The sequence below is a fragment of the Anarhichas minor genome, unplaced genomic scaffold (genome assembly GCF_050575085.1).
Source record: "Anarhichas minor isolate MPS153535 unplaced genomic scaffold, ASM5057508v1 ptg000031l, whole genome shotgun sequence".
NCBI classification, from domain to species: Eukaryota; Metazoa; Chordata; class Actinopteri; order Perciformes; family Anarhichadidae; genus Anarhichas; species Anarhichas minor.
Window position 1 is genome coordinate 4,882,121 of NW_027466477.1, and position 25,551 is coordinate 4,907,671.

General features: G+C 40.3%; 1 protein-coding gene across 1 annotated transcript; it reads left to right on the forward strand.

Annotated features, from left to right (window-relative positions):
* The first annotated feature begins 697 nt into the window (after positions 1-697).
* Positions 698-24,935, forward strand: shtn3 (shootin 3). Its single transcript, XM_076105207.1, has 16 exons — positions 698-766; positions 4,078-4,138; positions 15,371-15,465; positions 15,735-15,888; positions 16,246-16,343; positions 16,768-16,849; positions 16,962-17,056; positions 17,308-17,454; positions 18,326-18,479; positions 19,078-19,243; positions 19,338-19,411; positions 19,507-19,607; positions 20,638-20,700; positions 20,995-21,127; positions 23,658-24,123; positions 24,644-24,935. Exons 1-16 carry the CDS (start codon positions 698-700, stop codon positions 24,933-24,935), a joined length of 2,250 nt encoding a protein of 749 aa, XP_075961322.1.
* Positions 24,936-25,551: the final 616 nt, after the last annotated feature.

Sequence of the window (25,551 nt, forward strand, 5' to 3'; positions counted from 1 at the left end):
TATTGAATATGTGTCTATAACAACAACAACAATTATTATAAAACAACAACAACATTCATAATAATAATAATAATACACAATAATATTATAAGTGTTTAACAAAGAGAGAATCTGTAGTTGCATAGAATCGCCTCTAGATGTCGGTGTAGAACTGATATCTCCCCAAACACGCACACACACACGCACACACACACACACACAGACACACACACACTTTGTTAAAGTGTGTTCACAGAGCTGTGAGTTAAAGTTTGACCTTTAACCCTGTATATATTTTATATATATATATACAAATTATATATATTATAATAATATAATAATATAAATTATAATATTATTATAATAATATTATATTATTATTATAACAATATTATTATAACTTTAGAGCTCAGCTGAAGACGTGCAGCAGAATTACTTTTCACAAATGGTTTAACTCGACTCTGCCTGCAGCACCGAGAGAGGAGGAAGAGGAGGAGGAGGGGTTCAGGGCAGCCAGATGATGCTGTCAGTGAGAGGAGGAGGAGGAAGAGGAGGATCCTGTCCACCGGCAGCAGCACCGAGCTCCTCTCCATCCCATGTGTCTGAGAGAGGAAGATAAAGAATCCATCTCATCTTCATCAATCGAGTCCGGTCGGATAAAGAGGACTATTGAATCACTCTTCTCCTGAAAATGCTTCCCTGCTCTTCGTCCGCGCAGATGGAGGGATGTGGGGAGGAGGAGGAGGAGGAGGAGGAGGAGAGGAGGGACGCGCACATGCAAACAGAGGTAACCAGATACAAATAATGGAAACAGCTCTAATCCCGTTTATTCTGCCTGTTAAACCCGGACCCGAGTCCTGCAGGATCCGGGTCCGTCTCTCCGGGTACATCCGGGACCTTTTGAAGCCGGTATGACCGACTCACCGGCCGGCTCGTTCTCACGGAGAGAACCGGACCCCTCCCTAAACGAGCCGCTCGCCATTAAAGCGAAGAACAGAACTCATATATTAATATCAGAGACGTTTCAATAAATGTCTTTAAACATAAGTCACGTTATTTCAGTCTGTTAATAAAGAAATGAGTATTAAAAATGTGTTTTTATTAACACAAAGAAATAAAAAGCGTCGCCTCAGGTTTGATATGATATTTATTTTATTATTTTATTAATGAACTCTCCCTACCGTGTTAATGCCTTGCTAAATTACCAGAGGAATCGGACACACAACCCTTTGGCTCCACCCCTCTTTGACCTACAAGGACCAGCCCCTAAAACCTGCAGTCTCTAGTACAGGGGTCTCAAACTCAAGGCCCGCGGGCAAAATCCGGCCCGCGGGCCCGCCACGTCATTTTATGTGGCCCGCGAATCTGCCAGCAAAAAATATATATATTATTTTAAATTTTAAAAAAAAATTAACATTTTAAGTTAGACTTGATAATAAAAATATCCTCATAGTCGAAATTATGAGATAGAAAGCCATAATTATGAGATAGAAAGTCAAAATTATGAGATAGAAAGTCATAATTATGAGATAGAAAGTCATAATTATGAGATAGAAAGCCATAATTATGAGATAGAAAGTCAAAATTATGAGTTAGAAAGTCATAATTATGAGATAGAAAGCCATAATTATGAGATAGAAAGTCATAATTATGAGATAGAAAGCCATAATTATGAGATAGAAAGTCAAAATTATGAGATAGAAAGTCAAAATTATGAGATAGAAAGTCAGAATTATGAGATAGAAAGTCAGAATTATGAGATAGAAAGTCATAATTATGAGATAGAAAGCCATAATTATGAGATAGAAAGTCAAAATTATGAGATAGAAAGTCAGAATTATGAGATAGAAAGTCAGAATTATGAGATAGAAAGTCAGAATTATGAGATAGAAAGTCAGAATTATGAGATACTTAAACAAAGTCACAGAAGCAGCTCTTTGGCTGGTTACTGTACACTTGACATATAAATGTATTGTGAGTACATTGAAGACTTTAAACGTGGCTTTACAACACATGAAATATTTCACGTGTATGTCCAACCATGTTGGAGGAAATGTGGGGCAGTAAATGTTAACTACTCTCATGTATTTTGGCTATGTCCGGAAATTGTACAGTTTTGGGGAAATGTCCATATGGTTATAGTCCAAATTCTGGGCTATGATATACCAAAGTCATGTATGTTTCTCTACTCAGGTAATATGACAGCAGACACTGTGTTAAGAGAAGACAGGTATCTACTGAAGATCTTGCTAGCAGCTTGTAAGAAGGCTATCAGGAAGAAATGGCACAAGGCAGAACCACCATCACAAGATGGATGGCTGAAAATTGTGACTGAAATGTATGATATGGAACTATTAACTCATAGAATAAGAGCTCAAGTGGAGCGATGTCGTGAGAAGTGGGAGAAATGGACGATGTTTACATGTCAACGATAACACAACTTGAATATTTCACAGCAGTTATCATGTTTTTGAAGAGACAGAGCAATCCAGATCCTTTTTTTTAATTGATGTTTTGTGTATGTGTTGTCTGTCTGTGGTGAAAAGCCGAAAAAATAAAGTGTGAAAAAAAAGAAATACTTCACGTGGGATTGTGCAAACGCACCCTTGAAAGGATTTTAAGCGTTGAACAAAGTTATTGTGATAACTTGTTTGATATTTGTCTTTGATATTTTCTTTAATAGTTTGATCTTTGATAGAGTAATGTGGGTTTATTAACCCTAAATTAAAAGGATTTAAGTTATAATAACAGAAATGTGCTTAAATATATTTTTACATTTATATAACTGCATGTACAATATTTTTACACTTGAATAAACAATAATCAAATGCAGAGAGTTATTTACCAATATGTTAGGAGTAGTTACATTTACAACCGGCCCTTTGAGGGCGACCGTGATGCTGATGTGGCCCAGAGTGAAGATGAGTTTGAGACCCCTGCTCTAGTGCCTTGCTCTCCACATTGACCTGCAAAGAGGGAATAGAGCTAGCAACCCTGCCTTGCTACATTTAAGGATGTGACAACCTCCCCCTGAAAGATGTTAGTCTTTAGTTCCTGGAAATTGAACCCACAACCCTAAAAGTGTGTTAATGCCTTGCTCAGGGCATTGACCTACATAAAGAGAAATGGGCAGCTTTGTTTGGGATTTGAACCCCTAACCTTTTCCTGCCTTCCTCCAGTGGTAGTGCCTTGCCACTGGGACACTGGGAATTGAACCCCCGACTATGAAGAGTGCCTTGCTCGTGCCATCGACCTTCTAAATACAGAGAAATATTACTCGTTAAATGTATCTCCGACCCTCTTGATACCTTGCTCGAGTGACTGAGTCTACTCATGAAAGATACATTATTCTGTTAGCGTTCAGCAACTACAACTCCCACAATGCCTTGCTCCTCTGTGGCTGAGCTAGTTAGCTACATGAGTTAGCATTAAAGATCAGATAAAGGTGCGTTCCTGCTGAGTAAACTATGTTTTTATTTGAAATACAAAGTGTAGTCCACCGTCTCAGAGAGCGGCGGAGGGAATCGATCCCTCACATAAAAATGCCTTGCTCTCTGACCGGTGACCCCTCTGAACCCTCTGAGCTCCTCAAGGAGACGAGAGCTGAGAGAGACTGAAGGTAGAAACAGGAAGTGAACCGAGTGGAGACGCTCAGAGTCTCTTTGTCCTTTTTATCTGAGAACAGATTTTAAAAAAGAACAGCTGATATTCATCTTTACATCTAAACATCTGTCAGGTCCTCCTCCTTCTTCTTCTCCTTCCTCTTCTTCTTCTCCTTCTTCTTCTTCTCCTCCTCCTCCTCTTGCTCCTGGTTCTTAGCTGACAGGAAGTGATTTAGACTTCGTCTAAATGAGTGCTGACTCAGCTGCTGTCACCAAACTTTCCTCCTCCAACATCCAGACTCCTCACAGCTGCTCCTCCTAAATATAGAACTACAATGATGCTGACAGCAGATAATAAGAGGTTAAAACATGGAGTCAGCAGGAGCAGAGAGAGGCAGGGTGTGTCAGAACTGATGAAGAGGAGGAGGACTAGACAGGTTCTGTGTTTAAAGTGTGATGGTTCTCGAGCCGTTCTGACCTTCTTCCTCGTCCTCAGTGCTCTAGACTGACGGAGGAGAGAGACGAGGCCGAGAGACAACTCAAGCACATCAAGAGAGGTGAGTCCAGTTCATCTTCATCATCATCATCATCATCATCATCATCACCATCATCTTCACGTGTTAAAGCTGCATTCTCTCTAGTGTCCACCAGGGGGCGACTCCTCTGGTTGTATAGAAGTCTATGAGAAAATGACTCTACTTCTCTCTTGATTTATTACCTCAGTAAACATTGTAAACATGAGTTTATGGTCTCAATCTCTAGTTTCAAGTCTTCTTCAATACAGCATGATGTTCATTTAGTACATTATGGTCCATTTAGAGTCACACAGACCATAAAGCAGGGGATGCTTTAGGGCGGGGCTACACAGTGATTGACGTATACGGCGTCTCTACGTCACTCCTCCTCAGTCCATATATGGTCACTTCCTGTTCACTGGTTGCATAGAGAAACAAGACGATGTATCGTCCCGCCTACAATCAGACACCTGACACCTTCACCCCCTCCCCCCCTCACACCTGTTCTCCTCACACCTGGTCCTCTGAAGGGGTGTGTTTAAGAGGAGGAGGGGTCCAAGCCAACAGGAGGAGAGAGGAGATTAGCTTCTGATTATTAGCTGTTAGGAGAGCTGATACCTTCAGTCATGACTGTTCACTCAGGTAAGATCTCTTTATCAATAATAATCAGATAACGATACAATAATCTTTCTTTCCTCATTTATATTCAGTCACTTTATAAAACAGTAACATTTTTAAAAAGCATGTAGTGATGCATGTGTGTAAAAAAACAATATATTCTTTTCTCGATGATGAAACGTATTGATTACAAATTAAATCCCAAAGGATGGATCTTTTTGAGGACACTTTGCACAACATAATGAGGTGTTATTGAGAAAAGGTTAGTGATGTTATTCAGTTCATTCACCTGTCTGTTAAAAAGGAAACGGGAGAAGCAACAGACTCCACCTGGAGTTCAACTCAGTGTCACATTTCAGTTACAACCTGAACCATTTCAGACAGGAAGCTGTTGTCTAAACCTAACTAACTAGTTTAGTTGTCTAAACCTAACAAAATAGTGTTGTCTAAACCTAACTAAGTAGTGTTGTTGTCTACAACCAAATTAAGTAGTTTAGTTGTCTAAACCTAACTAAGGAGTGTTGTTGTCTGAACCTAACTAAGTAGTTTTGCTGTCTAAACCTAACTGAGTAGTTTAATTTTCAGAACATAACTAAGTAGTTTTGTTGTCAGAACATAACAAAGTAGTTTAGTTGTCTGAACCTAACTAAGTAGTTTAGTTGTCAGAACATAACTAAGTAGTTTAGTTGTCTGAACCTAACTAAGTAGTTTAGTTGTCTGAACCTAACTAAGTAGTTTAGGTGACAGAAAATAACTAAGTAGTTTTGCTGTCTAAACCTAACGAAGTAGTTTAGTTGTCTGAACCTAACTAAGTAGTTTAGTTATCTGAACCTAACTAAATAGTTTTGCTGTCTAAACCTAACTAATTAGTTTAGTTGTCTAAACCTAACTGAGTAGTTTAATTTTCAGAACATAACTAAGTAGTTTTGTTGTCTGAATCTAACTAAGTAGTTTAGTTGTCAGAACATAACTAAGTAGTTTAATTTTCAGAACATAACTAAGTAGTTTAGTTGTCTGAACCTAACTAAGTAGTTTAGTTCTCAGAACATAACTAAGTAGTTTAGTTGTCTGAACCTAACTAAGTAGTTTAGTTCTCAGAACATAACTAAGTAGTTTAGTTGTCTGAACCTAACTAAGTTTAGTTGTCTGAACCTAACTAAGTAGTTTAGTTGTCTAAACCTAACTGAGTAGTTTTGCTGTCGAAACCTAACTAAGTAGTTTAGTTGTCGAAACCTAACTAAGTAGTTTAGTTGTCTGAACCTAACTAAGTAGTTTAGTTGTCTGAACCTAACTGAGTAGTTTTGCTGTCGAAACCTAACTAAGTAGTTTAGTTGTCGAAACCTAACTAAGTAGTTTAGTTGTCTGAACCTAACTAAGTAGGGTAGTTGTCAGAACATACCTAAGTAGTTTAGTTGTCTAAACCGAACTAAGTAGTTTAGTTGTCTAAACCTAACTCAGTAGTTTAGTTGTCAGAACATAACTAAGTAGTTTAGTTGTCTAAACCTAACTAAGTAGTTTAGTTGTCTGAACCTAACTAAGTAGTTTTGCTGTCTAAACCTAACTAAGTAGTTTTGCTGTCTAAACCTAACTGAGTAGTTTAATTTTCAGAACATAACTAAGTAGTTTTGTTGTCAGAACCTAACTAAGTAGTTTAGTTGTCAGAACATAACTAAGTAGTTTAGTTGTCAGAACATAACTAAGTAGTTTTGCTCTCTAAACCTAACTGAGTAGTTTAATTTTCAGAACATAACTAAGTAGTTTTGTTGTCTGAACCTAACTAAGTAGTTTAGTTGTCAGAACATAACTAAGTAGTTTTGCTCTCTAAACCTAACTGAGTAGTTTAATTTTCAGAACATAACTAAGTAGTTTAGTTGTCTGAACCTAACTAAGTTTAGTTGTCTGAACCTAACTAAGTAGTTTAGTTGTCTAAACCTAACTGAGTAGTTTTGCTGTCAAAACCTAACTAAGTAGTTTAGTTGTCGAAACCTAACTAAGTAGTTTAGTTGTCTGAACCTAACTAAGTTTAGTTGTCTGAACCTAACTAAGTAGTTTAGTTGTCTAAACCTAACTGAGTAGTTTTGCTGTCGAAACCTAACTAAGTAGTTTAGTTGTCGAAACCTAACTAAGTAGTTTAGTTGTCTGAACCTAACTAAGTAGTTTTGTTGTCTAAACCTAACTAAGTAGTTTAGTTGTCTGAACCTAACTAAGTAGGGTAGTTGTCAGAACATAACTAAGTAGTTTAGTTGTCTAAACCTAACTAAGTAGTTTTGTTGTCAGAACATAACTAATTAGTTTAGTTGTCTGAACCTAACTAAGTAGTTTAGTTATCTGAACCTAACTAAATAGTTTTGCTGTCTAAACCTAACTAATTAGTTTAGTTGTCTAAACCTAACTGAGTAGTTTAATTTTCAGAACATAACTAAGTAGTTTTGTTGTCTGAATCTAACTAAGTAGTTTAGTTGTCAGAACATAACTAAGTAGTTTAATTTTCAGAACATAACTAAGTAGTTTAGTTGTCTGAACCTAACTAAGTAGTTTAGTTCTCAGAACATAACTAAGTAGTTTAGTTGTCTGAACCTAACTAAGTTTAGTTGTCTGAACCTAACTAAGTAGTTTAGTTGTCTAAACCTAACTGAGTAGTTTTGCTGTCGAAACCTAACTAAGTAGTTTAGTTGTCGAAACCTAACTAAGTAGTTTAGTTGTCTGAACCTAACTAAGTAGTTTAGTTGTCTGAACCTAACTGAGTAGTTTTGCTGTCAAAACCTAACTAAGTAGTTTAGTTGTCGAAACCTAACTAAGTAGTTTAGTTGTCTAAACCTAACTAAGTAGTTTAGTTGTCTGAACCTAACTAAGTAGGGTAGTTGTCAGAACATACCTAAGTAGTTTAGTTGTCTAAACTGAACTAAGTAGTTTAGTTGTCTAAACCTAACTCAGTAGTTTAGTTGTCAGAACATAACTAAGTAGTTTAGTCGTCTAAACCTAACTAAGTAGTTTAGTTGTCTGAACCTAACTAAGTAGTTTAGTTGTCTGAACCTAACTAAGTAGTTTTGCTGTCTAAACCTAACTGAGTAGTTTAATTTTCAGAACATAACTAAGTAGTTTTGTTGTCAGAACCTAACTAAGTAGTTTAGTTGTCAGAACATAACTAAGTAGTTTAGTTGTCAGAACATAACTAAGTAGTTTTGCTCTCTAAACCTAACTGAGTAGTTTAATTTTCAGAACATAACTAAGTAGTGTTGTTGTCTGAACCTAACTAAGTAGTTTAGTTGTCAGAACATAACTAAGTAGTTTTGCTCTCTAAACCTAACTGAGTAGTTTAATTTTCAGAACATAACTAAGTAGTTTAGTTGTCTGAACCTAACTAAGTTTAGTTGTCTGAACCTAACTAAGTAGTTTAGTTGTCTAAACCTAACTGAGTAGTTTTGCTGTCGAAACCTAACTAAGTAGTTTAGTTGTCGAAACCTAACTAAGTAGTTTAGTTGTCTGAACCTAACTAAGTTTAGTTGTCTGAACCTAACTAAGTAGTTTAGTTGTCTAAACCTAACTGAGTAGTTTTGCTGTCGAAACCTAACTAAGTAGTTTAGTTGTCGAAACCTAACTAAGTAGTTTAGTTGTCTGAACCTAACTAAGTAGTTTTGTTGTCTAAACCTAACTAAGTAGTTTAGTTGTCTGAACCTAACTAAGTAGGGTAGTTGTCAGAACATAACTAAGTAGTTTAGTTGTCTAAACCTAACTAAGTAGTTTTGTTGTCAGAACATAACTAATTAGTTTAGTTGTCTGAACCTAACTAAGTAGTTTAGTTGTCAGAACATAACTAAGTAGTTTAGTTATCTGAACCTAACTAAGTAGTTTAGTTGTCTGAACCTAACTAAGTAGTTTAGGTGACAGAAAATAACTAAGTAGTTTTGCTGTCTAAACCTAACTAAGTAGTTTAGTTGTCTGAACCTAACTAAGTAGTACAGTTGTCTGAACCTAACTAAATAGTTTTGCTGTCTAAACCTAACTAATTAGTTTAGTTGTCTGAACCTAACTAAGTAGTTTTGCTCTCTAAACCTAACTGAGTAGTTTAATTTTCAGAACATAACTAATTAGTTTAGTTGTCTGAACCTAACTAAGTAGTTTTGCTCTCTAAACCTAACTGAGTAGTTTAATTTTCAGAACATAACTAAGTAGTTTTGTTGTCTGAACCTAACTAAGTAGTGTAGTTGTCAGAACATAACTAAGTAGTTTTGCTCTCTAAACCTAACTGAGTAGTTTAATTTTCAGAACATAACTAAGTAGTTTAGTTGTCTGAACCTAACTAAGTAGTTTAGTTGTCAGAACATAACTAAGTAGTTTAGTTGTCAGAACATAACTAAGTAGTTTTGTTGTCTGAACCTAACTAAGTAGTTTAGTTGTCAGAACATAACTAAGTAGTTTTGCTCTCTAAACCTAACTGAGTAGTTTAATTTTCAGAACATAACTAAGTAGTTTAGTTGTCTGAACCTAACTAAGTAGTTTAGTTGTCAGAACATAACTAAGTAGTTTTGCTCTCTAAACCTAACTGAGTAGTTTAATTTTCAGAACATAACTAAGTAGTTTAGTTGTCTAAACCTAACTGAGTAGTTTTGCTGTCGAAACCTAACTAAGTAGTTTAGTTGTCGAAACCTAACTAAGTAGTTTAGATGTCAAAACCTAACTAAGTAGTTTAGTTGTCTGAACCTAACTAAGTAGTTTTGTTGTCTAAACCTAACTAAGTAGTTTAGTTGTCTGAACCTAACTAAGTAGGTTAGTTGTCAGAACTTAACTAAGTAGTTTAGTTGTCTAAACCTAACTAAGTAGTTTAGTTGTCTAAACCTAACTCAGTAGTTTAGTTGTCAGAACCTAATTAAATAGTTTTGCTCTCTAAACCTAACTGAGTAGTTTAATTGTCAGAACATAACTAAGTAGTTTAGTTGTCTAAACCTAACTAAGTAGTTTAGTTGTCAGAACCTAACTAAGTCGTTTTGCTGTCTAAACCTAACTAAGTAGTTTAGTTGTCTGAACATAACTAAGTTTAATTGTCAGAACATAACTAAGTAGTTTATTTGTCTGAACCTAACTAATTAGTTTTGCTGTCGAAACCTAACTAAGTAGTTTAGTTGTCTAAACCTAACTAAGTAGTTTAGTTGTCTGAACCTAACTAAGTAGTTTAGTTGTCTGAACCTAACTAAGTAGTTTAGTTGTCTGAACCTAACTAAGTAGGTTAGTTGTCAGAACATAACTAAGTAGTTTAATTGTCAGAACATAACTAAGTAGTTTAGTTGTCTAAACCTAACTAAGTAGTTTAGTTGTCTGAACCTAACTAAGTAGTTTAGTTGTCTGAACATAACTAAGTTGTTTAATTGTCAGAACCTAACTAAGTAGCTTTGCTGTCTAAACCTAACTAAGTAGTTTGTTGTCTGAACCTAACTAAGTAGTTTTGCTGTCTAAACCTAACTAAGTAGTTTAGTTGTCTGAACCTAAGTAGTTTTGTTGTCTAAACCTAACTAAGTAGTTTAGTTGTCTGAACCTAACTAAGTTGTTTAGTTGTCTAAACCTAACTAAGTAGTTTAGTTATCTGAAACTAACTAAGTAGTTTAGTTGTCTAAACCTAACTAAGTAGGTTAGTTGTCAGAACATAACTAAGTAGTTTAGTTGTCTAAACCTAACTAAGTAGTTTAGTTGTCTAAACCTAACTAAGTAGTTTAGTTGTCAGAACCTAACTGAGTTTAATTGTCAGAACATAACTAAGTAGTTTATTTGTCTGAACCTAACTAAGTAGTTTTGCTGTCGAAACCTAACTAAGTAGTTTAGTTGTCTAAACCTAACTAAGTAGTTTAGTTGTCTGAACCTAACTAAGTAGTTTTGTTGTCTGAACCTAACTAAGTAGGTTAGTTGTCAGAACCTAACTAAGTAGTTTAGTTGGCTAAACCTAACTAAGTAGTTTAGTTGTCTGAACCTAACTAAGTAGTTTTGTTGTCTGAACATAACTAAGTTGTTTAATTGTCAGAACATAACTAAGTAGTTTAGTTGTCTAAACCTAACTAAGTAGTTTAGTTGTCTGAACCTAACTAAGTCGTTTAGTTGTCTGAACCTATAAGTAGTTTTGCTGTCTAAACCTAACTAAGAAGTTTAGTTGCCTGAACCTAACTAAGTAGTTTAGTTGTCTGAACATAACTAAGTAGTTTAATTGTCAGAACATAATTAAGTAGTTTAGTTGTCTAAACCTAACTAAGTAGTTTAGTTGTCTGAACCTAACTAAGTAGCTTTGCTGTCTAAACCTAACTAAGTAGTTAGTTGTCTGAACCTAACTAAGTAGTTTTGCTGTCTAAACCTAACTAAGTAGTTTAGTTGTCTGAACCTAAGTAGTTGTGTTGTCTAAACCTAACTAAGTAGTTTAGTTGTCTGAACCTAACTAAGTTGTTTAGTTGTCTAAGCCTAACTAAGTAGTTTAGTTGTCTGAACCTAACTAAGTAGTTTAGTTGTCTAAACCTAACTAAGTTTAGTTGTCTGAACCTAACTAAGTAGTTTATTTGTTAGAAAATAACTAAGTAGTTTTGCTCTCTAAACCTAACTGAGTAGTTTAATTTTCAGAACATAACTAAGTAGTTTAGTTGTCTGAACCTAACTAAGTAGTTTAGTTGTCAGAACATAACTAAGTAGTTTAGTTGTCTGAACCTAACTAAGTTTAGTTGTCTGAACCTAACTAAGTAGTTTAGTTGTTAGAAAATAACTAAGTAGTTTTGCTGTCTAAACCTAACTAAGTATTTTAGTTGTCTAAACCTAACTAAGTAGTTTAGTTGTCTAAACCTAACTAAGTATTTTAGTTGTCTAAACCTAACTAAGTAGTTTAGTTGTCTGAACCTAACTAAGTAGTTTAGTTGTCTGAACCTAACTAAGTAGTTTAGTCGTCTGAACCTAACTAAGTAGTTTTGCTGTCTAAACCTAACTAAGTAGTTTAGTTTTCAGAACATAACTAAGTAGTTTAGTTGTCTAAACCTAACTAAGTAGTTTAGTTGTCAGAACCGAACTAAGTAGTTTTGCTGTCTAAACCTAACTAAGTAGTTTAGTTGTCAGAACCGAACTAAGTCGTTTTGTTGTCTAAACCTAAATAAGTAGTTTCGTTGTCTAAACATAACTAAGTAGTTTAGTTGTCTAAACCTAACTAAGTAGTTTAGTTGTCAGAACCGAACTAAGTAGTTTAGTTCCATCCATCCATCCTTTTCCTCCGCTTATCCGGGGTCGGGTCGCGGTGGCAACAGGCCAAGCAGGCTGACCCAGACTTCCCTCTCACCGGCAACATGTTCCAGCTCATTCTGGGGGATCCCGAGGCGTTCCCAGGCCAGCTGGGAGATGTAATCCCTCCAGCGTGTTCTGGGTCTTCCCCGGGGTCTCTTCCCAGTTGGACGTGCCCGGAAAACCTCCAGTGGGAGGCGTCCTAATTAGATGCCCGAACCACCTCAGCTGACTCCTTTCGACGCGAAGGAGTAGCGGCTCGACTCCAAGCTCCCTCCTGATGACCGAGCTCCTTACCCTATCTCTAAGGCTGAGCCCGGCCACCCTACGGAGGAAGCTCATTTCGGCCGCTTGTAGCCGCGACCTTGTCCTTTCGGTCACGACCCAGAGTTCGTGACCATAGGTGAGGGTAGGAACGTAGACCGAGTGGTAAATTGAGAGCTTTGCCTTCCGGCTCAGCTCCCTCTTCACCAAGACGGTCCGGTGCAGCGCCTGCTTTACTGCTGCAGCCGCCCCGATCCGTCTGTCGATCTCCCGCTCCATCTTACCCTCACTCGTGAACAAGACCCCGAGATACTTGAACTCCTTCGCTTGAGGTAGGCACTCCGTCCCCACCTGGAGGGAGCAATCCACCGGTTTCCGGCAGAGCACCATGGCCTCAGATTTGGAGGTGCTAACTCTCATCCCCGCCGCTTCACACTCGGCTGCAAACTGCCCCAGTGAATGCTGGAGGTCACGATCCGAGGAGGCTAACAGGACCACATCATCTGCAAACAGCAGAGAGGCGATCCCGAGACCCCCGAACTTGACGTTCTCCACCCCCCGGCTGCGCCTAGATATCCTGTCAATGAAAGTCACGAACAGGACCGGAGACAAAGGGCAGCCCTGGCGGAGGCCAACACCCACCGGGAACGTGTCTGACTTATTGCCGAGAATGCGGACACAGCTCCTACTGCAGTCGTACAGAGACCGGATCGCCCGTTGCAATGGATCCGGCACCCCATACTCCCGCAGCACCCCCCACAAGAACCCCAGAGGGACCCGGTCGAAAGCCTTCTCCAAGTCCACAAAGCACATGTAGACTGGTTGGGCAAACTCCCAGAACCCCTCCAGTAGTCTTGCGAGGGTAAAGAGCTGGTCCACTGTTCCACGGCCGGGACGGAATCCGCATTGCTCCTCTTGAATCTGAGATTCGACAAATGGTCGGAGCCTCCTTTCCAGCACCCTGGCATAAGCCAAGTAGTTTAGTTGTCGAAACCTAACTAAGTAGTTTAGTTGTCTAAACCTAACTAAGTAGTTTAGTTGTCTAAACCTAACTAAGTAGTTTTGTTGTCTAAACCTAACTAAGTAGTTTTGTTGTGTAAACATAACTAAGTAGTTTTGTTGTGAAGACAGTTTATTTTTGAAATACTATTCATATGAGTAGAAATTGACACGTGTTGCTGGACTTTTTAGGAAAACGAACAAAAAATAAGGAGTAACTTCTTATTTTACAAAATCCTACGAACCTTTCGATGAAGATACGTTGCCATCCTTTATCAAATTATCCTCAAATAATATGATGTGAAGACATTTCTAAATAGTCATTGGACAGTCATATTTATAATCATATTCATTCAACAGACACAATCAGAATCTGTGTATCAAACATGTCACAACTTAGATCTTCTGGTGATTCTGTGTTTCTCTTAAGTTAAACTAAAAGATAAAAAGATGGAAGATAAACAGGCGATAAACCTTTTGGTTCAACTCAAACCCCAAAATCTGTTGTCAAAAACAAATCAGAAATTTGTCTGCTGCAGCAAAAAAAAACCTTGACCTGAAGTCTTCAGAGTCAGCAGAAACTCTGGTCCTGGTTTTCCATGGTGGGTCCCGCCACATCCTCCCTTCAGTCTTTTTTATTCATCCTCTCATTTATTCATCCGCCGGCTCCCCAGAGAACACAGCAGTCGCTCCTGTCATGTTATTCACATGAATTATTGAAAGATCCTCATGAATTATTCAGCAGCAGACAAAAAAGGGGGGGAAGGATGTGTGTGTGTGTGTGTGTGTGTGTGTGTGTGTGTGTGTGTGTGTGTGTGTGTGTGTGTGTGTGTGTGTGTGTGTGTGGTTTTGGGAGGGGGGGGGGGGTAATGAACCTGACTTCAGGCTCGTTGAGGCTCGTTGAGCTCAGATTAGATAATAAACACTCCTCCTCCATGATGATGATGTGAAATAATCTGGTACAAACATTCATGGTCCCCAGAGGATGTACCCTACTTATTAAATAACGAAACAAAAATGGCTCGTCAGCGTTTCCTGCTCGGCCTGGTTTAGGTTTAGGTTTAACTTTAGGTCACTAGAGAATAGATCACCTGGAATTAGACTTTAATGTCAAGCTTAATGAAAAAACACCTTTTTAAACTCAGAACAGGTGAATATAGCGGCACAAAAGATTCAACAAACTTCACAGTCAACTCAACTGTCCTTTCTGCAGAGTCCAACAAATTGAGTGTGTATTTGCACAGTTTTATCTCTTTTTTAATGTTGTATATACTATATATATATATATATATATATATATATATATATATATATATATATAGTATAATATCTGGTATTTACTCAGTCTCTCTTCAAACTCTGTGCCGACGAGTCTGGAAACAATGTTTGAACTGGAATTAGTTGCTAAAGTGTCGCTTCGGTCATTTTCACGACCTCAAGAGGATCACTGGAAAATACAACGTTTTATTCTGAAACTTCCTGAGCTGTTTCCTGTGAAGACGGAAGTTTATTTTGAAAAGACTGTTTTCATGTAACGTCTCTTTCTTTAGGTTCATGTTGCTGCTGGTAGAAGCAGAGCTGATGTCTCTCAGTTGGTAATTTATGCTTCGCATTAAGTCGCTGGTAGAAAAAGAGCGGAGTGTCAAAGATTCCTCTCAGAGACAGAAATGAAGAAGTCTGAGTTACATTCAGACTTCTTATTCAGGATTAGAAACTGAGAAAAGAGATTAGAGAAAAATATTAACGTGCAATAGAAACAAACCTCTGTGTGTGTGTGTGTGTGTGTGTGTGTGTGAGTGTGAGTGTGTGTGTGTGTGTGTGTGTGTGTGTGAGTGTGTGTGAGAGTGTGTGTGTGTGTGTGTGTGAGTGTGTGTGAGTGTGTGTGTGTGTGTGAGTGTGTGTGTGTGTGTGTGTGTGAGTGTGTGTGTGTGTGAGTGTGTGTGTGTGTGTGAGTGTGTGTGTGAGTGTGTGTGTGTGTGTGTGCGTGTGCGTGTGCGTGTGTGTGAGTGTGTGTGTGTGTGCGTGTGTGTGTGTGAGTGTGTGTGTGAGTGTGTGTGTGAGTGTGTGTGTGTATGAGTGTGTGTGTGTGTGTGTGTGTGTGTGTGTGTGTGTGTGTGTGTGTGTGTGTGTGTGTGCGTGTGTTCGTCCTCCCCTCAGTGTCTCAGATGGTGATTGAGGAGGTCAGCGTTCTGCAGACTCAGCTGGAGATCGAGAAGTCATGCCGGGAAAATGCAGAGGCCCTGGCCACAAAGGTCAGTCACACACACCCACACACTCACACACACACAAACGCACACACACACACACACACACACACTCAATAATCAATACTGTGTGATTAGCATTATCAGGGTCCAGCTGGCTTCAGCAGGAGAAGAGAGTGAACAGCTGAGTCAGGATGAGTCTGCACGGACTCGACTGTCTGTTACTGCCTCCACATATATATATATATATATATATATATATATACGTAAATGTAAATAATTACGTGTCATTGACCGCTGTGACTTTTGACCTCCAGCTGAACTGTGAGAACAGGAAGTTGAAGTACATGAGTCTGTCGTCTAATCCGTGTTTGGAGGAGGTGCTTCCCAACATCTCAGACTGCATCGCTGTGGACGCAGACGCTGCAGACGGAAGTCCTGACACCTTCACCCAGTACCAACAAGTTAAAGGTACAGTACGTAGTATGATATTAACACAGTACCAGCAACAAGTTAAAGGTACAGTACGTAGTATGATATTAACACACTACCAACAACAAGTTAAAGGTACAGTACGTAGTATGATATTAACACACTACCAACAACAAGTTAAAGGTACAGTACGTAGTATGATATTAACACAGTACCAACAACAAGTTAAAGGTACAGTACGTAGTATGATATTAACACAGTACCAACAAGTTAAAGGTACAGTACGTAGTATGATATTAACACAGTACCAACAACAAGTTAAAGGTACAGTAAGTTTATTCTGATATAATTGTATTAATAAAGTTCATCATTGTATTCTGTTCCTCTGTTTTTCAGATCTGGGTGAGACAGTAAACACTTTATTGGAGGAGGAGAAGAACTTTGTTACTCAGGTTCATGAACAGCAGAGACGGATAGAAGAGCTGACGTCACGGGTGAGGACGGAGAGAACCTGCAGGATAACTTGTTCTCCTTCTTCTTCTCCTACTTCTTCTTCTTCCTCTTCTTCTTCTACTTCTTCTACTTCTTCTTCTTCCTCTCCTCCTTCTTCCCCTCCTTCCCATGTTGGTATGTTTCTGTGGTTGGATGAGTTGTTCTATTTATTATTTATTTTGAATTGATGACGTGACAGTGATCGGTCCTGGATCAATAAAAGGAATTTAAAAATCAAATCTTCCTTTCCTCCTTCTTCCTGTTCTTCTTCTTCTTCTTCTCCTTCTCCTTCCCCTTCTACCTCTCCTTCTTCTTCTACTTCTTCTTCTTTCCCTTCTCCATCTTCCTCTCCTCCTTCTCCTTCCTCTCCTCCTTCTTCCCCTCCTTCTAGTCGACTAACAGTTGAGTTGTTTCTCCGTCTTCCAGTCAGATAAAGATCGGGTTGAGATGAAGGATCTCCGTGAGACTGTTGAGCACCAACGTAAAACCATCAAGAGATTTAACAGAGGTGAGAAACACAGTGACTGAGAGCAACATATTGTGATTCTGATGCTAACATGCTAATAATAGCATGTAATCAGCATGGAAAAGGTTAACGTGCTAGCTCCCTGCCTCTGTAGTGTCCGTGATGGCGGCTCAGGAGTACGACGGGATGCAAGACCAGCTGAACCTGGAGCAGAGCCTGAGAGTGAAAGCTGAGACGTACGCTCACGAGGTAAATAAAAGTAACATGTAGAAGAAGAAGAAGAAGAAGAAGAAGGAAGGCAGGAATGTGTAAATGTGCAGCTAGTGCTCAAGGACACGGACCAGTGCAGGTTTGGACTCTTATGTTTGTTAGTTTTACAGTTTTTTACGTTTTTTCCTCCTCCTTCTCCTCCCCTCGTCCTCCTGCTCCTCCTGCTCTTCCTCCTCCTCCTCCTCCTCCTGCTCTTCCTCCTCCTCCTCTTCCTCTTCCTCCCCCTGTAGATGCTGGTGAAGCAGAAGGAGGCCAACAGACAGAGCATGTTGCTGCTGCAGAGCTCTGAGCCGAGCGTTCAGCTCCTCAAAGCTCTGGAGGACGTGGCTACGATCACCAAAACCCTGGAGGAGGAGCGACTGAGGCACCAGCAGGAGGTACAGAGTACCTGAGCAGGTAGAGAACAGAGTACCTGAGCAGGTAATGAACAGAGTACCTGAACGGAGAACCTGAGCAGGTAGTGAACAGAGTACCTGAACAGAGAACCTGAGCAGGTAATGAACAGAGTAAATGAACAGAGAACCTGAGCAGGTAGTGAACAGAGTACCTGAACAGGTAGAGAACAGAGTACCTGAGCAGGTAGTGAACAGAGTACCTGAGCAGGTAGAGAACAGAGTACCTGAACAGAGAACCTGAGCAGGTAGTGAACAGAGTACCTGAACAGAGAACCTGAGCAGGTAATGAACAGAGTAAATGAACAGAGAACCTGAGCAGGTAGTGAACAGAGTACCTGAACAGGTAGAGAACAGAGTACCTGAGCAGGTAGTGAACAGAGTACCTGAGCAGGTAGAGAACAGAGTACCTGAACAGGTAGTGAACAGAGTACCTGAGCAGGTAGTGAACAGAGTACCTGAGCAGGTAGTGAACAGAGTACCTGAGCAGGTAGTGAACAGAGTACCTGAACAGGTAGAGAACAGAGTACCTGAGCAGGTAGAGAACAGAGTACCTGAGCAGGTAGAGAACAGAGTACCTGAGCAGGTAGTGAACAGAGTACCTGAGCAGGTAGAGAACAGAGTACCTGAGCAGGTAGAGAACAGAGTACCTGAGCAGGTAGAGAACAGAGTACCTGAGCAGGTAGTGAACAGAGTACCTGAGCAGGTAGAGAACAGAGTACCTGAGCAGGTAGTGAACAGAGTACCTGAGCAGGTAGAGAACAGAGTACCTGAACAGGTAGTGACAGAGTACCTGAGCAGGTAGTGAACAGAGTACCTGAGCAGGTAGTTTAATTATTTGTGTGCGTGTGTGTAGGTGGAGACTCTGGAGGCCCAGCTGGAGCAGAGCGGTGTGAAGAAGCAGCTGGAGGCTCTTCAGAGGCAGCTGGAGCTGCTGGAGGTGGAGAAGAAGGAGGTGGAGGGACGACTGGATCGAGCAGAGAAGAAGAACGAGGAGCTGGAGGACCGAGGTGAACACGCTGATCAAATATTTGTACATAAATGAAATTTGTACATAAATAAACACGTTGACTATTTTACTTTATTATTCTACAAACTCCCACAATTCCTCCATTGACTCCAACCATCGACCCATCTGCTGCAGGAAAGCTGGCAACACAAACTTTCTCCCAGCATGCAACAGGGCATCTGTATCCTTTAAATAGGTCACATGAAGTCAGAACCACCAACTGACTTCAGCAACAAACACAGATAGTGAGAGAGGAGGCGTCACTCTGCAGGGAAACCAAGAGACAGACAATCATGTATCTGTAGTAGGTAGTACTGTAGTACATTACATTACATTTACATTACAGTCATTTAGCAGACGCTTTTATCCAATTCAGAGTTTATCACATTTCTACACCGTAGGACTACGGGAGCAATTTTGGGGTTAAGTGTCTTGCTCAAGGACACATCGACATGCGACTAGCGGAGCCGGGGTTCGAACCGCCGACCCTCTGATTGAAAGACGGCCCTGCTATCCACTTAGCCACAGTCGCTAAGTTGCTACATGTTAGTAGTAGTACAGTTTTATTTATGTCTCTATTGTCTCTATTGTCTCCACAGTCAACGAGCTCCAGCAGACCCACAAAGAGGTCTCTGTGACAACCAGCACGGCCCCCCCTCCCCCTGAACCCGGGCTGGCCCCACCCCCCGCTTCTCCCCCCCCTCCTCTTCCTCCTCCTCCTCCCCCTCCCCCACCTCCTCCCCCCTCCAGGTGCAACCCCCTCAGGTGAGGACGGACGTAAAACACGATTGACTTGTCATCAATGTAGTATTTTCAACTTCCTGTGTCTCCTCATGATATCACTTCCTGTCTCTCTCAGCTCTCTGATCGCCATCATGAGGAAGACCTCCAAAGGCTCCAAGACCTCTGTGAAGGCCTCGGAGCAGCCTGCAGGTGATTCTCACCTGTGTGCTACAGGTAACGTCTTGTGACATCATCACGGTGACCTATGAAAATAATAACTTTATGGACTTCCTGTTTCTGTCCAGCTGGAGAGGACGGAGACGTGAAGGCGAAGGCGCTGAACGAGATGATGGAGAGAATCAAACATGGAGTCGTCCTGAGGCCGGTCAAGAGTCAGGAGAGCAAGGTGATGATAATAATAATAATATAATAATAATAATAATAATATAATAATAATAATAATAATAATAATATAATAATAATAATAATAATATAATAATAATAATAATATAATAATAATAATAATAATATAATAATAATAATAATATAATAATATAATAATAAAAGTAATATAATAATAATATATTAATAATAATATAATAATAATAATAATACAAATATTATTATTATAATATTATAATAATAATATTATTATTATAATATTATAATAATAATATAATAATATAATAACAATAATAATAATGTGTCCCATTGAAAGAATCAAAAATAGTTAATTGACACAGTATTTAATCAGCTTTATTGTCACTGTGGTGACATTTAAAAACAACATGATGAGCTGTTATTGTTTCATCACATTATCAATCAATCAAACAATCAATCAAACAATCAACGTTTAGCTGCTGCTGACAGACGGCTTCATAACAACTGTGTCACTCTGGAACATTTTATACACCAGAGAACATTTTTATTTGTATTCTTCTGTGAGAAACCTCACTCACAAAATATATATATATATATATATATATACTGTATATATATAGAGTATATATATATATTTTCTACCAACGAGAAAATACTAAATATGAGTAAACTAATGAATGCAGCAGGTTAAAGGAGTTCTTATTATAACATCCGGCTCATTGTTCCTCCTCCATCTTTGTTTCACTGTAACTCTTCTTCTTCTTCTTCTTCAGCAGAGAGCAGCAGTAAAAGTGAGTATATTGATGTTTGCCTCAATCTTGAGATGTGAGGTCACACCCCCCCCCCCCCCCCCCCCACAAACACACACACACACTTTGAACTTCCAGTTTAACTGACGTCAGGAGCTCAGCTCAATCACTTTTAGTTACAGTTACATTCGTCCCTCACAAAAAGCTCAAATATCAAACGTTTCAGTGTCTCCCGACAGCACCATTGGTCACATGATCGAACTCTTGTGTCAAAGTAAAAATAATTTGTTTGTATTTTCTTTCCAGCCGCCTCCAGTCTGTGAGGAGAAACCACAGGAGAGCGCCATGGAGGAGCTGAAAGGCATCCTGGTAACGCTGCATTCCCTCTAATGTCCACCAGGGGGCGACTCCTCTGGTTGTATAGAAGTCTATGAGAAAATGACTCTACTTCTCTCTTGATTTATTACCTCAGTAAACATTGTAAACATGAGTTTATGGTCTCAATCTCTAGTTTCAAGTCTTCTTCAATACAGCATGATGTTCATTTAGTACATTATGGTCCATTTAGAGTCAAACAGACCATAAAGCAGGGGATGCTTTAGGGCGGGGCTACACAGTGATTGACAGGTTAAAAGCCGCTGCAGTGACGCTCGTGTTCTCCAGGAGACGGTGAAGAGGAGCCCCAGCCGAGGCTCTCAGGAGGCGGGGCCGTCTCCGTCGGTGAAGAAGAAGGACAGCGAGCTGGAGGTAATCCTGAGACGAAGACGCAACAAGGCGGGAGAACCTGGTTCTGGAGGTAACGGATCTAAAATACTCTGTTACAAGTAAAACATCCTCCAGACTGATGGACCCGCTGGAGGAAAGGGGGACACGAGAGAACCAGGATCAGGACTGGGAGGGGCAGACTGTCAGATCCTGCTGTAGTAGAATGAGAGGTTTTCTAAAGGGAGTCTGGTGCTCAGAGACACTACCACTTTAGTCCACAGGGGGCGACACAATCAACTCTAAATAAAGTTCAGCATAGTAGCTGTGGATTACCTTCAAATTAAAGTTACTGCGATAAACTTTAATTTAGAGTTGGTTCTGCCCCCCTTAGTGGTAGTGTCTCTGAGAACCAGACTCCCTTTAGAAAACCTCTCATTCTACTGCAGCAGGGTCTGACAGTCTGCCCCTCTCAGTCCTGGTCCGGGTTCTGGTTCTCCCGTGCCTCCCTCCCCTGGTTCATCAGTACATCCTGGGTCTCCAGCAGCACATAAACTAAAAGGTGTTTGAGGAAGAGGACCTCTGAGGGTCACATGATGGATCTGGTCTCTGAGGGTCCCATGATGGATCTGGTCCCTGAGGGTCACATGATGAATCTGGTCTCTGAGGGTCACATGATGGATCTGGTCTCTGAGGGTCCCATGATGGATCTGGTCTCTGAGGGTCCCATGATGGATCTGGTCTCTGAGGGTCCCATGATGAATCTGGTCTCTGAGGATCACATGATGAATCTGGTCTCTGAGGGTCCCATGATGGATCTGGTCTCTGAGGGTCACATGATGGATCTGGTCTCTGAGGGTCCCATGATGGATCTGGTCTCTGAGGGTCACATGATGGATCTGGTCTCTGAGGATCACATGATGAATCTGGTCTCTGAGGGTCACATGATGGATCTGGTCTCCCGCTGAGACACTGGTCTTTTCTCTCAGGAAAGGGAGCTTCAATGCTTCCTTTCCTTATCTCCTTTAGCATAGGAGACACTGGACCATCCTTTACCAAAGGAAAGGACATAAAATGCCGTCCCACAATTCCTTGCGGCGGCAACATTTAAAGTGACGGTTTATGAAAATAAACGATAAGCTAACCTTTATTTTCATAAAATGTATTCAAATGTATTTATTTCAAACATGGAACAAATATGTAAAATAAACAAATCAGGAATCACAAGTAAATAAAACAAAGTGTCTCAAACAACATAAATAAATATAACTCTTAACGTGGGACAGAAGGAAGGAAGGACCTGAGGCGTCTCCTTCTCTCAGCGGCCTAATGAAGGAGACGTCCATGTTTGTAGTCCTTCCTCCGACCATTTGTAGTTTCACCACGTCAGCAAACATCCACCGTCACGTCACGATGACGTCGTCTAGTGTCAGTGAAGTTTAACTCTCACGAAGAACGTTTTCCTTATAGAGGTCAAGGAGAAGTGGTTAGGAAAGGACTTAGGAAGCATCTGAGCTGCAGTGTCAGTGTGTGTCCAGAAGAGGGCGACCTGCTCCTCTCACACTGTGAGACCAGTTCATCACGGACTGACCTCGTCTGGTGGACTGAGACTGTCTGAGGGGAGCTGGTGTCATCTAAATATATACATATATATATTTATATATATATATATATATATATATATATATATTAGTGCTGGGCAACGATTAAAATATTTAATCGCGATTAATCGCATTGTTATGGCAAAATTCAATAATGAATTCAAAAGTAGTGTATTGCTCACTTTTATTTTAAAGTACTGCTATATGAACTAAAGGTCAATAACATTTGGTTTGTAAACACTTTAAACACATCAGGTTCTTGTTAGCAGCAGTATTCTCTTTACACAGCAGTAGTTATAACACAGTTATAATGATTCTGATCATAGATATTCAGCCGGTGTTCACAACTTTATCTTCATGTGTAAGAGATGATATTTAAATATACTTCTTGAAAACTGCAAACCTATCTACGTCATGTTTTTATGTTTGTTAAATTCTCAGCAGTGATACTAAATGATGCTTATTATACATATTACAAACAAAACACTTTAAAAACTCTAAAACAATAATTTAAATGAATCATTTATTTTTTGGTATTTTAGTATGTTGGTCAGACACACAGGCAACGCTGATTACCGTAATATGTGTGGTATTTGTTATAAATGTACGTTGGTACATAGAGGGTGATAAGAAGCTGTACATGGAGGGGCTTAGGACCCAGGGGAATGTAGGTGAAGGAAGCAGGAAGAGACGGAAGAGACGCCACACAAACAGCTGTTCACCACTCGTCACGATCCTGTAACGAGATGATCGTGCGTGTCCGCTTAATGAAACATAAAAATAAAAAACTGCGTTAACGCGCGATAATATAATTGTCAGCATTAATTAATGAATACGTTAACGCGATAATAAAGCGTTAACTTGCCCAGCACTAATAGTTACCTTTTAAAGATCAATGAAGCAATAGTCCCAGAGGATCAGGGACTCTGTGGAGGTTCTGGTCTCTCGTTGGATTGTCTGCAAGAGGATCGGGGACTCTCTGGAGGTTCTGGTCTCATGTCTTGTTTCTCTGTGATCCTCCAGACAAGCCGGACGGTAAGATGAGCCACGTCTCGTCCTTCGACAGCCTGAACGGGAGGCGCACCAGCAGCGACTCGGGCCGGGATCTGGAGGGACCGGGTCCAAAGCTCGGTCCAGAGAGACGGGGGTCCGGACCGGGACCCGTCGTAGCCCGGAGAAGGAGGAGCTCTGAGACCGGCAGGGAGCCCCGAGGAGGCTCCTGGCAGGAGAGGAGGTCCTGCAGCTCCCTGACCGAGAAGGATTCGCTCAGTAACGGCTGCATCGGCAGGTTTGGAACACGACACCTCCACCCCTCTACCCCTCTACACCTCTACACCTCCACCCCTCTACCCCTCCACCCCTCCACCCCTCTACACCTCCATCTTATCTTCCCGTGTCTCCGTCTCCACAGCGTGGCGGAGGACAATCGCCGTCCAGATGTCCAGACGAACGGAGTCCGACCCGCCGAGGACGACACCGCCGCCGGCGAGTGCTAGAAAATGGACGTCTGAGGTCATCTGATCAGCCATTGGCTGATGTGAGAGTGATGTCATCTGATCAGCCATTGGCTGATGTGAGAGTGATGTCATCGGGGTCAGGGTGCGCTCACAACCGGAGTAGAAAACATTCTGCTACTTTTTACATCTGAGTGTTTTTCTCGTCTGATTCGTTTCTTTTCTCGAAAGGAGCTGAAGTGAGTTCAGAGTTCAAAGGTAAACGTTGTGAACACCCCCCCCCCCCCCCACAGCGCCTCGTCCAGCCGTTGTAAAACGCCTGACTGTTAAACCAGCTGAGCAAAAAACAAGTTTCATTACCGATTGATAGCTCCATAATCTGCATGTTCTTCTCTAAAGGAAAAGGAAACATTCAACAACAAGTAGTAAAAAGAGTGATGCATGATGGGAAACATGCAAATAGATTTTAAAAGGCTTAAACGTTTAATGCAGTCGATATTATTTATGCAGTCTAGATTAAACTGGGACTTTGTACGATGGCTGACATTCTATCAGGTCTCTGAAGAACCTGGATCCAGAGAAGAACCTGGATCCAGAGAAGAACCTGGATTCAGAGGAGAACCTGGATCCTGAGGAGAACCTGTATCCAGAGAAGAACCTGGATCCAGAGGAGAACCTGGATCCTGAGGAGAACCTGGATCCAGAGGAGAACCTGGATCCTGAAGAGAACCTGGATCCAGAGAAGAACCTGGATCCAGAGGAGAACCTGGATCCTGAGAAGAACCTGCTCTCCGTTTGCACTGAACTTTTTAGCTTCTTGTACTTTAAGACTTTTAACGCTTTATGACGACGTCTTTCTGTTTTTCTATTTGATGCACAGAAGATCCATTTTAAAGTCACCGTCTTCTTCTACTTCTTCTTCTTTTCCTCATCGTCATCGTCAGCAATACTGAATATAATAATATAATAATACTTCTGAATACTGAGACATGATTTACATGCATGTGTATTGAAACTCCTCTTCAGGTTCTTTACTTTTAGAAACAAAAAACAACCATTCTGATGAATTCTGATGTTATTTTAGTAAAAGAGGGTTCGTCCTCTGGGGATCATGACAGATCTGACATTTAGATTCTACATGGCTGAATGCGTAAAGTGGACATTTTGGCTTGATGGTGGCTTTAGAGGAGACTGTCTGGGAACCAGGAACAGACTCAACAAGTTTAAGTTCAATCTCTCTGCTCTGATTGGCTCATTGGATACAAGAACGCCCCTCTTTCTTCTTCTCTGCTTTGTCAAAAAACAGTTGACTGCTGTGAAGTTATTATCATATGAGGAGTTGATAGAAACGTCTCATGTTAAAGTGACAGTGAGGATCTTTTAACTGGTCCTGAACCAGTCTCAGTGTAGTCCTGATCCTCTATATGAACCAGTCTCAGTGTAGTCCTGATCCTCTATATGAA